This window comes from Penicillium manginii, assembly GCF_028828005.1.
Source record: "Penicillium manginii strain IBT 31320 chromosome Unknown utg000001l:1.0-3466041.0:1.0-3467806.0, whole genome shotgun sequence".
In the NCBI taxonomy this organism is placed as follows: domain Eukaryota; kingdom Fungi; phylum Ascomycota; class Eurotiomycetes; order Eurotiales; family Aspergillaceae; genus Penicillium; species Penicillium manginii.
This window is the reverse complement of record NW_026643102.1, coordinates 1,988,739-2,000,465: the sequence shown is the minus strand read 5'-3', so window position 1 is coordinate 2,000,465 and position 11,727 is coordinate 1,988,739. Positions and strand designations below refer to the sequence as shown.

General features: G+C 44.9%; 3 protein-coding genes across 3 annotated transcripts; 1 reads left to right on the top strand and 2 right to left on the bottom strand.

Moving 5' to 3' along the window:
- Positions 1 to 2,205: 2,205 nt before the first annotated feature.
- On the bottom strand, positions 2,206 to 3,349 carry N7533_000714 (uncharacterized protein; the record flags this gene model as incomplete). Its single annotated transcript, XM_057097364.1, has 3 exons — positions 2,206 to 2,740; positions 2,822 to 3,127; positions 3,201 to 3,349. The coding sequence occupies 3 exons, from the start codon at positions 3,347 to 3,349 to the stop codon at positions 2,206 to 2,208; spliced, it is 990 nt and encodes a 329-aa protein (XP_056965857.1).
- Positions 3,350 to 6,979: 3,630 nt separating this feature from the next.
- Positions 6,980 to 7,624, top strand: N7533_000713 (uncharacterized protein; the record flags this gene model as incomplete). The annotated part of the gene is made up of 1 exon (XM_057097363.1): positions 6,980 to 7,624. One exon carries the CDS (start codon positions 6,980 to 6,982, stop codon positions 7,622 to 7,624), a length of 645 nt encoding a protein of 214 aa, XP_056965856.1.
- Positions 7,625 to 9,541: 1,917 nt separating this feature from the next.
- mfs56 (uncharacterized protein) lies at positions 9,542 to 11,512 on the bottom strand (the record flags this gene model as incomplete). Its single annotated transcript, XM_057097362.1, has 3 exons — positions 9,542 to 10,158; positions 10,223 to 11,140; positions 11,218 to 11,512. 3 exons carry the CDS (start codon positions 11,510 to 11,512, stop codon positions 9,542 to 9,544), a joined length of 1,830 nt encoding a protein of 609 aa, XP_056965855.1.
- Between the last annotated feature and the right edge of the window lie 215 nt (positions 11,513 to 11,727).

Here is an 11,727-nt window from a genome sequence, read left to right as displayed (position 1 = left end):
AGGAGCTACGCCTGTAGGTCAGAAACTCAAAGACTGAAATGGGAAATGACCATAGTAATATATTATCAAGTGTTATTTTCACTCGGAAACCTCTCGGCCAGAGCAAAACCACTTTTGACTTACTACAAGCTTACCTAGTGAAGCAGGAATAAATACTCGGGCTTAACTAATTTCATACATTGGCCACTTCTGCAACGATCTTTAAATAGGAAAACAGCTCAGAACTAGCCTACAGAGAAATAAAGCATTTAAAATGATGTCTTTGGTGCCTACATCTAAGCCGTCCCATATTTATACGACTAAATATTGCGATCAAATCAATGACCAGCCAGCTTGACATTGAACTTGGAAGGCCTGTTTCATGGCTGAGAAGAATTGATAATCTGCTCCCTGTTCAACAGGGACTTTTCATATGGAAATACCGGAATATGGATAGGTCGGTAAGAAGGAAGGCAGTTTGGCTCGGAAAAGTCCTTATGCCGAAATGGGGACATGTGGAGGAGAAGACGAAGGGATCTATTAATTCATATTCTATCTATAGATTGATGTAGAAATTGAACGCCAGGCCGATCTGGCGCTTACGGGGTTTAGTAGTTCGGGGGAGTGGGCGGATGGTAGCGATGACACATGACCTTCGTGTCATCATTAGACTATAGCAAGGCAATGAATGTGAGAGGGGTTTACGTGATAATAAACAATACGGCAGGTTTAGCCGAGTGGCCACGTCATCCGTGCAGGGGTCTTCAGGGCGTTCAGGGGAAGGGCTGAACAGACTGAAGGGTAAAGCGGCAAGGGCACTTGCCCGACGAATCAAAAAGAAATGGGTGAACACGGACATACAACAGCAGGGATTCGCATGTGGTCACCCACCATACTACTAACCTGCCGGCGTGTGGCTTAAGTACGGCTGAGCGGACGGGAAGCCCTGTTCTCCACACCCTATGGTCGTATGTATTCGATATTCAATAGTAATGATATTCAACTATTGAAATTGACCTGCTTGGCTTGTGGCAGAAAACATCACTTCCTCCAATGTGCTCCCCAGAAATTGTTTTATCAATCCTATTCTAGAAAGACTTTGCTGAGAAATACAAGAATCTCAGCTATTTGTATGAAAGTCATGGCGAGTTCAGATCTAGAATCCACATAGTGCCATAATCAGCGTAGCAGATTCAGCCTCCCCATTAACATCCCCACAATACACCAGATCACCCCGTCCGATCCTCGCCCCCGTAACAGCAGCTTGTGACTCATCCACAGGGTCCGATTTGAAAGCATAACTCTGTATCAAAGCACCAGGACTAGGAACAAAGATTTTTTCTGAGTTCTAGCATTCGCAATGTGAAGAACCTTCATGCTACATGGCGTGGGCACTGAGGCAAGGTTGAGGCTTGCTGGGAAGGTGCTAGATGGCACAAACTGGAAACTGGTGCGGTGATAGTCACCCCTCTTCCAAGGGAGATCAAATGCTTTAAAGAATTCGTTCATCCCACTCAGAGTGATAAATTTCGGGAAGTGTAGGCCAACAATGGCAAGACCACCGCCTTCAATATAGGTTTTCACCTTCATCAGGACGTCTCGGTTTTCAGGCTCGGCAACTCCTTGGTCTGTGATGATGATTGCTTTGAAGGTTCCGTTAGAAAGCTCACGGATAGCGGCAGTGACATTCTTTACACGCTTCACGTGGGATACCTCAAGCAGGTGGTTGACGAGCGAGGCATAAGTCTCATCGAAGAAGTCAAGGTATGAAAGGGAGAGACGAAGGACCTGTGGCTTGTTATTTTAGGCCATTGTTTTGATGCAAACTACTAATCCGTGTAGTAACAATAAACTTGGAAGTTGATGTCAGGGGTAAGGTGGCAAGCTAGCGGGGTAAACAAATAGTGGCGTGCCTCTCTCCGCCGTCTGCGTACCTAGGTAGATAAAATGTTCACGCGTCCATTCACCTAGAAATTCTCGCTTTACTATAAGAACGTTGGAACCTGCCTCTGATAACATTTTATGTCCCCCAAAACCGAAAGTTAGAACTCACTTTTTACGCCTAGTTTACAGAACGTGAGTGATTTTCCACCGCTCTTTTTGATTAGTTCCTCATCACCCATAGCTATAGTTGACAGCGTCTTAACATGCATTCTACGCCGACAGGTATTGTTTCTCGGCGTTAGGCATTCACAGCAGGCTACGATAGGGTATATTATTTTGTATTCATATCAAGATGTATACGAAAACAGGGCCCATAATGCTCCACATATGACGAATATTCACTCCAGCTGCGGCAAGCGCACTGGATTCAAAAAAATCCAAATTCAGAGAATTATTCCCGAACCCCAGGCTCGGTGTCCATGTCACTGGGGTTCCTTTGTTTAAGACATCCGAGCGCGCAGCATCAATCCTCCCCAAGAACTCGATCGTCAATCTAGCGGAAATGCTTGGCGTCTCCTCTTCCTCTTCGTTCAAAGTATTCGCGACAGCCCACGATTGAAGACTGAAACTTGCTGAAGAGTCGTCAAAGGTCAGCTGCACGGTCGGGTTTGTCGTGCCGCTAACGTCGTCAAGCTTGATACCGAGTGGAATGGGACTGAAAGCCCACCACCCCTCGGTACGGGTGCAAGTCGACATATTCGCCTGTAAAGTACGAAGTGGGTTCCGCTCTAGCTCCGAGCTCCCTGTCACTCGAAAAGGAAGCCCATTTCCAGTACCCTCGGCGACAGTCAGGTTAAAATCTTGCTTTGTGTCTCTACTCGTGTAGTATGAATGACGCCTGTGACAAATCAGCCAGCCGCCAAAAATATCACTGCTTATGAGAGAGGTAGATACTTACGATAACTCAATCGACTCAAATATAAAGGGCATATCCAGAATCGGTATGTCGCTGCCAGCATCCATCTCATCGCTAAAATACCGCGTGAAGTTCGAGTATGAGGTGAATATCGAAACATCAAATGGGTTTGTGTTCCCGGGTAGCTCCTCTTCCGGCTCTGTCTCTGTGATCGCTAATATTGCTGGATACGACCACGTATACGTGATATTCTCCAACTGCTTGCAGAGTTTCAACTCCCCCTCCTCTTCGATCTCGGAATCGGTGCGGAAGTCTCGACGCTCGACTCCGGAGATGGTGAACACGGCACTACCATTGTAGTACCTATAAACTGATTCTTAGTGTGCAGTCTGCGTGGTCTGGGGATGCTAGTTGAGCGTACGAGCCAATCCATGGATAATAGAAATAATCCAAACCTGTCACGTTACGCGGCCGGTAATTCTCATCTGGATCGTAATTTATATCCGCTTTGCTCAGAACCTCGGTTGCGAAGAGCAGCAGTAGCTGCAATAGCGTTGCGGCGCGAAGCATTGCGATTGTCGGCTGTCACCAACTAATCGGACTGGAGTTTCCCACTTATCGCAGAAGTGAAATGAAAATCTAAGAGCTGGAGTCCGCATCGCGGGGGACCACGCTCCCTTTTTAATTTTTGTGACTACTCTTCTGAATACGAAGCTTTGGTCTATCTGATTCGCTAGGAGGTCAAGGAGCCTTTGTATCTAGGAGACGGCGGCTTGGCTTTCTTGGCTTTCTCTTGGAAAATCAGGGTCCGTCCGATGGGTAACTTTGCACCATTATGGCTGGTCTAAAAAGGTGTGTTCATTATTGTCGCTTGCTAGTCATTTATTTGATTTCAGATACATTGGATAAAGTTTGGCTGGTGGAGGCTGCTGCACGGACAAGTGCGCCACCTTCTCTAAACCGACCAGCATCTCCACAGTATCTAAAGACAATAATTGAACGACGCCGGTTCTCTTGGATGATAATATCCAAATTTATTACAGTCCTTAACAGCATTCTAAGCTAACATATTCTGCTTTAAACAGCAGATGGTATTCTACTGCTGGCATATCTGTCTCGGTAGAGAGATCTTTTTTTCCCGAAGAATAATGATCGCTTCTTGCAAAAATGTGCAGAAAGACCCGCAGACAGCTATTTGACTAAACATAGTTGATTTCAAACAAAGAAATATTTATAGGAAGCCCCTACACCTTTGATCAATAATAAAACTGTTCTTAAAGTTACCTAGGTACCTCCTACAGTTCACTTCTAATACTATTCGATATAGATTATAAAGAGAATGTTAACAACTTGAATAACGTCAAGTTATTCCTTGATTAAAAGTGTAAAATATGACCAGGCCGCCTCTTGTTTATTTAAGTAGTATATCTTCTGTATATAGTACCTAGGTATGTGTAGCGATCGAAGCTCTCTCGGTGCCTGAGCACGTGACACAGGCAGCCGCTCTTGTGTAGATAGTTGCGATAGGAGCTTCTCTCCTTTTTCTTTTCTTCTTCTCTCTCAGCTTAATACCTTCTTTCAATACTACTGCTATCTTTCTGAGCATCTGAGTCCTTTACAGTATGTATCCCGACTCCGAGTCAGAGGTCTTTAATAAGTACCTACTAGATATGTAACCCGATGAAATAATGCAGAAAGCCCTGAAGGAGAAAATACCTAGATACTCTTGGGACGTTAGAAAGACTGGAAAATACCACTTAGGTAATACTACTCTATTATAAATCTGATTATTTGCTCTTAGTATAGTATTTCGATAACTTCAAGTTAGGTTACCCTTCCTTATTCTTCCCAGAATATCTAAATATACCTAGTCAGAACTATCTAGGGCAGCCGTTTAATCATATCGCCTTATCCAAGTTATAGCTAAAATATACCACTTTTGACAGTATCTTGCCCGTGTGACGAACCTGGCCGCTGTTGCCTGAGTCACCTGATACGTCACATGCTTAGACATCAGTCCATGTACAATAGTTGCGATGAGAGCTCTCTCTCTCTTCTTCTCTTCTTTAGTTTTGTTACTTTTCGTCAATATTCTACGATATTTCAATATTCGAGTCCTCACAGCCCGGGTGGTTTAGATCTTCAAGTTCGAGGATCACCTGGGCAGCATTTCTATCTCAGATACCTACTAGGTAGTTCCCAGCTGAGTCCCTACTATACCTAAGTATATACCACTGCTAGTAGTATTGACCATCAAATCCCTTCAAATAAGATAGACTTACTACTAATTAGTAGTAGGTGCCAGGGGCCTATCTTATAATTTTTGGTCTACTAGCAAAAAAACCTTTACCATGCCTACTCTTTAACCTTGGAAGCCTCTCTTCCTCAAAATGAGCCTCCTACTCCTACAGAATATTGTCATATTTTCCTGTTATCAGTTTCATAATCTGGCAGATCAAAGAGAGTACCCGGCATGTTGAATAATACAAACAGAGCTCATCATCCATGGATGCTTTCGATACGTGTATGCGTTTCATCATTTAAGCGCCAGGCTGAATACTAGTATACACATGACAGATAAGTTAATTCGCCCAAAGCTTAACTATATATAGCATAGACTCTAGCAAGCCGAGATAAAAGCTCCATAATAGAAATTGAGCATCCAAATCCTGCTGTTGGCCTGGGTGGGTGTAGTAGAGTTGGTCCAATTTTGATATAGACTCTCACAGAATTGAACAAAAGCTAATAAAGCGACCGGCCTAAGTAGTATGCTCCCTATAAAAATTATACAATGCAATAAATTTATAAGAGAATCTCTTCTGATTCACTCAAAATAAGATAGTACATGATCGTCCCCTCATTATTTAAGCTAGTCGAGCTGTGTGAGGATTGCTTGAGGCTTCAGATCCCGAAAAGGTAACAATGGTACAATGTAGCGAGCGGTCTTCATTTTGAGCACTAACTTTAGCAAAAGGGGCCTATACATACCTAGGTACTCCGTACAGCCCGTGGAGATTTAATTGCCTGGGCAATCATCTCACATCCCTGTTGCATTAGGCTCTGGGCAGATCCCTTCCTAGATAGGAAAAGCGCAATCACTGGCCGGTCTCATCTGCCAGAAACCTTGGAATGAGAAGTAGTTAATTCTATATCTGGGGGAAATGACTCTTCATCATGCAAGTTATCTTCGCGTCTCTCAAGTTTACTCACTGACCAAGAAAGGCGAAGATTTGAATATTTAGTTGATTGCCGTTCGCGATCGCCGTAAGCGGGTAATTATCACCGCTGTGGCACTAACCCTCTCAGTTAAACCACTAGTACAATACAACATGGTTGGGTCACCCTAATGCAGAACTAGCTTGCTTAGCGTTCTACTGGAGCCGAGGTAGAGTCCCAGCCAACTGATGATCGGAAATACAATCTAGGGTCCTTGAAAAGTTCCCGAGCGGCCCGACCCCTGTCGACACTAGTGTCATATTTACAACCTTTTGTATATGGACACAATGGCATAATACATGTCGCCATCCGTAGATTTGTGCGACTTTCTTGTACCTTCACCCTCTGACCGCATTTATCTGTGTCTCGCTTTCTACACTACCTATATTTGTCCTGAGTTTATGGTGTTGCGGCGCCTATCAAAGCAAAGCCATGCCAACTAGCCTGCGAGGCCTCTGGTTCGGTTTCGTTATATTACCACTCCAAAAGATGGGGTAGTGGGTTGCGGATTGCTGCGGCCAAGGAGTGTACTAGCGCGTCGGACAATTGCCTTTTTGCGCAACAACCGTGTTAGGTCTGCCCCTGGTCTCCCCCAAGAACAGTCATAGCCATTGCCCCCAATTGTTTTTGTGTCTATGGATTGCTTGGAAAAAGTTTACCCAAGCCTATCCTCACGCTGATATCCGGAGGCTGAATACTGCTATCTGACATTTTATGTGAAAAGAAAAACCACCCTCATGTTCAAATCACTGTTGCTCCTTGCGATTGCCCTGAATGTCTGTCAAAGCAATGGTAAGTCTACCCTTCCAGGATATTTACTTGCAAACCCCCCCTGACTTTCACCTTTTACCAGCCTTTCAGATAACCTATCCAGAGAAGGGCGACGTTGTGAATGTTTACAATGGCTTTACCACAACTTGGTCTTATAACTCTTCCGACTCGACAGTATTCCCTCTTACGATTCAATTTATCCCAATCCACAAAATGAACGAGTCTCCGGAACATGTTTACGACGATCTCAATATCACACTGGGTGAATTGACGATAGACACCCAATTTCAGCTAGCCGAAGGCTATTATCTTCGGTTCATCTACGCTAATAACTACTGGGAAACCGGGAGCTTCCAAATCACCATGACCGGAATGTCAACAAATACCAGCGATACGTCAAGCTCCGGCAGTTCTGACCGTCACCCGACTTCAGGTCACAGCAGTACTACCCCATCGACAACAGAATCCACCGGTACAGGAACTAGCTTCCTAGTGCCAGGAACAACTCGAGCATTGGGCTCGGAGGCAACTGCAACTGCAGATACGGGCCGGGTCTCAAGCAGCAATGATAACTATGATAGAGGCCTCAGCACTGGTGCAAAAGTGGGGATTGGAATAGGCTGTGCTGTCGCCGTGATTATGGGGATAGTGGGCTTGTCAGTCCTCTATCGGGTCAAGAAAAAGGGAAACTTTCAGGTTCCTCCGGAGCCGCAAGATTCACCGGATTTTGGTTCAAAGAAGCCGAATGAAAGTGATAGTTCTCAAAATATACTATTTGAAGCGGACGGAAAACACGAGGCGACCAACATGTCCGAGCTTCCGTCGGATACCTTTACACGAAGTGAGCTACCAGGGTGATACTAGTAGTACAGCAATGAAGCGGAAGCTTTGAGTTGAAGACAAGAAGCATATTTGGTGGGACTGTGATCTCAAACTTGAGGAATGTCTAGGTAATTTTGATACACCTGCCGGTGGATATTCATACTAAGAAAACCTTGGAAAGAATGGGTAATCTGAGAGAAGAAAATTAATGAAGGAGATAGTAATGACTATGAATCAGATCAAATATACAAAAATCAAGTGTGATCTGTTCAACATCTCTCTAGAATAAGCTGAAAGTTAATGACCTGAACCTTGGAATTATCAAGGGGAATCATCTCGCTATAAACCTTGGAACACTAGTTAATGGACTTATATATAGCTAATACACAAAGTATAATGCATTAAACAATCAATCAATGCCTCCAATCTCTTGAGGACGAGTAAAATAAGTCTCCCAGGCATCCCAATCCCGCATCTTGTGGAATCCAGGCAGTACTACCCAACGCCAGGACATTTTCATCCAACCGACATCGTGTAGGGTACAGGTACACCCCTCAAGGGGCTCCTCCTCTGGCTCAGGCTCACGGCCATTTGCAATGTCCTTTTCATCAAGTACCCCTGGCTCCCATTCACCATAAGCCATGCGAACAGATCCGGTCTCATAAAAGATGATAATCGCCAACTAAAAATTAATACTGATCATGCTGCTTTCTGGCTTGGCACAGTTGGGTTATTCCAGTAGAATGGAATCGACATGAAAGAAATCGTCAATTCCGGGAAAACGAAGGAATTTTTCAAAGTTGATTTTGAAAAGGGAGCTTTCAGAATTTCTCTTCGAGTCTTCTTCATATGCCCGCCAACCCTTTTATGTAACCCTTCGGCTCCGCGAAAAATCCCTCAATGGGGTTGAAATCCGGCGGATTAGGGGGCAAGAAGAGTTACTTGACACTTGCGCCAGAACACAACTGTTTGATCCGGTCGGAGTGGAGGAAAGACGCGTTATCTATAACAAGCACGGATATTGGCTCCGGCCACCGCTCACAGTGTTGGAGAAGCTGCTCAATAAACGATTCGAAGAACGCAGCATCAATTGAACCTTTGAAAATACGAGACAAAATGACGCCATCTTGAGTATAAGCTGGTAGTATCTGGTAGCGTTAACCCCAATGAAACTTAGATACTTGGACTGGCATCACGCCGAGCGGAGACCAACCCGTGCGACTATGTCCAACCCGTTTGTCACATCCACATTTATCAACAAAAATCAGGTGATAAAAACGGAACTCGGATGGTTTATACTGATAGGAATCTGTTGGGGGTTTTGTTCTTTTTCTTCTACTGTGCTTTCCCTTTCGTCCATCCAGCCCGGGAAAGTGCACGTTTGATGCTGGATGATGAAGGAAGTACGTTGAACTCATCCCGTAGAGAAATAGCTATCTTCTCGACATAGAGGCCGGGCTTCTCTGCAATATGGTTACAAAGAGCGTCCAGCATCACTTCGGTGATGGTTGATGGCCGACCGGCAGGGACATGGGGGGCTTGCGTATGTTAGTGACAGAACGCTCATTACACTCCGCTACCTTGGCAATTTGAGATGTGGGGAGTCTCCTCCTACTACGTATTATGTGGAAAGTGTCTTCACGCTGCCAGGAATCAAGATTCCGGGCCATTTTGTGACAAGTCGGGGTGTTGTTGGCACTATGGTCTTGTCAGTCCTCGCCAGAGGTGATCCAGACCCACCAAACGGGGAGTAGGATTATTCGAGTGATTGCTTTTGTTTCTGGTTTACCTTTTTCCTATCTATATAAGATATCCACTTCATCTTACTGTAAGCAATCTTATTTCAGGTGACCATTCTGGAGGAAAGTAATGAGAAATGAATCTAAATTTATTCACTGATGTTTATTTCGAATATAATAATTAAATTAGTTCATATAATAGATAAATGCTTGTTCATTTATCAGTGCTCCTCGCACCAGCGCCGACATGACCCATCTCAGCATCATTCACATCTTTCCTCTCCTGACCAACAGGCTCTTCCTTCAGTCCACGATCTCGTCTCTCCCTAACAAGTTTCTTGCGAGTAACAAAACTCCAAAGATAAGCACCACGGACAACCTCATGTCCACCCTCCTTCAATATCCATACATTTCCCAAGAACGTAGTCAGTACCACAGCAATCCACATAAACGGTATCATAGCAATAAACGCCCACATAATACCGCCCCTTGGATCCATTTCGGCTTTACCACTTGTATTCGTAAAGACAGTCGACATTATAGTCAAACCTACCAGACCGCCGAAAGGAAGCGCAAATGAAACTAAACTGCTGATCTGGGCCGTCATAGTGGGGAAATATGCTAGCCCGTGCAACGAAGCAGGGTTCATGCGGCTTCCGATACCAAATCCGACAAGCGCCATCATACCGTAGATAACGCTTGTTTTGGCGGCGTGTACGGCGTATGCTAAGACGGTGATCCCGACAGCAGAAGTGAGACTGCCTAGGACGAGTGTTGGAAGAGTTTGGCGTGGCCAAACGTTGGATGAAAACATGGCTCCGTACGCACCAGCTGTGATGAAGCTTTTAGCTTTTTTCAAGGGGAACGATTGAAGTCAGGGAAGAGATCTACTTACCACCCAAGCCAGGAAGGAAATAAAGCAGCGAAGTTCCAGCTGTACTAGAGCTTTGCCCTTCCACAAGATCAAAGTACAGATCCATGAAATACATAACCGCAAACATGGAGACACCCATCGAGAAATTGATCAGAAAGAGTAGACAGATATCCCTTTGCCTGAAAAGCTCCCAAGGCATCATAGCCTTCTGACGCGGCAAAGCCTGCGCCATAAAAGCACCAGGAACCATAAGCCGTTCATATACAACCCATCCAATAGCAAAAACAGCACCAATAATAATAGGCGCCAGGACAGCAGCCGAGTTCCAAGAATAATTACCACCAGCCCAAGTGAAAGCAAGGATAAGCAGACCAAATCCCCAAAGGAACAGCATCTGGCCTCCAAAATCAATAGTCAGAATGCGAGCGACGAAGCGTCCTGGTGCGGTTGACAGATTCAAGCCATCGGTCTGTGGTAATGGTGACGGGCCCTTGAGGTCCTTGCGCAGGATAATACCAACCACAATCATGGCTACCACGCCGATAGGAAGATTAATGGCGAAGCACCAGCGCCACGAGGCAGTCGTTAGGTATCCGCCGATGACGGGACCGATACTGAAGCCTACGCCCGATACCATGGCGAAGATAGTCCAGTTGATGGCGAACTCAGATAAAGAGACGCCATCTGCGAGAATTATGTGGACAGATATGTTGACTCCGGCGGCGCCGACTCCTTGTATGGCACGACCGAGGAGAAGGACACTGAATTTTGAGGTTGGGGATCCGGTACAAATGGCTGAACCGATTACCATGACGAAGATAGCAGATTGAAGTGTCCAATGTCTGCCGAATAGGTCTGCAAGCTGAGCCCAGAAAAATAAAGATGCGGCGGATGTGAGATTAAAAGATGAAATGATCCAATTCAACTGGCTGATTTGATCTGCGATACAAATTTTGGTCAGTCCATATTCAGACCAAGAAGAAAGTTCCCCGGTTCGCAAGAAGGAAATAACATACTGAAATCAGTTGCAATATATGGTAATGCAGATGCAATAATTGTGGTATCCAAAGACTGAAGACAGAAAGGACCGAATAAGCCAAGAACAATCTTAAATCGGTAGATTCTCTTGCGTTTCTTTTCGGTCTTCTCCTCTGGTGACAATTCTTTCTTCTCGCCTGCTGCCTCGGTAACAGTATTTTCACCATTAATAACTGCCAACTCCTCTTGTCCCTGAGGTTGAGACTCCAACCGCTGAGCCCCTAATCTCTTCCTCTCATTGCGCTTCTTGATCTGCTTATAGATCAAAATCATGGCCCCGACAATTAGCGGCAACCCGCTTGCAAGGTAAAAGAATATTCAACTTGATAGTAAACCAAGTTTAACAGAACCAAAATATTAAACAGCGAAGTCAGCGTCATTCTTATATGCAAGGAGTAGATTCGTATAAAATATCAGGTAACAAAGTATTCCAAGGACTGTTCTCAGCCTTGACACATAAGTAGCGGGATATACCGTATCGCGGACAT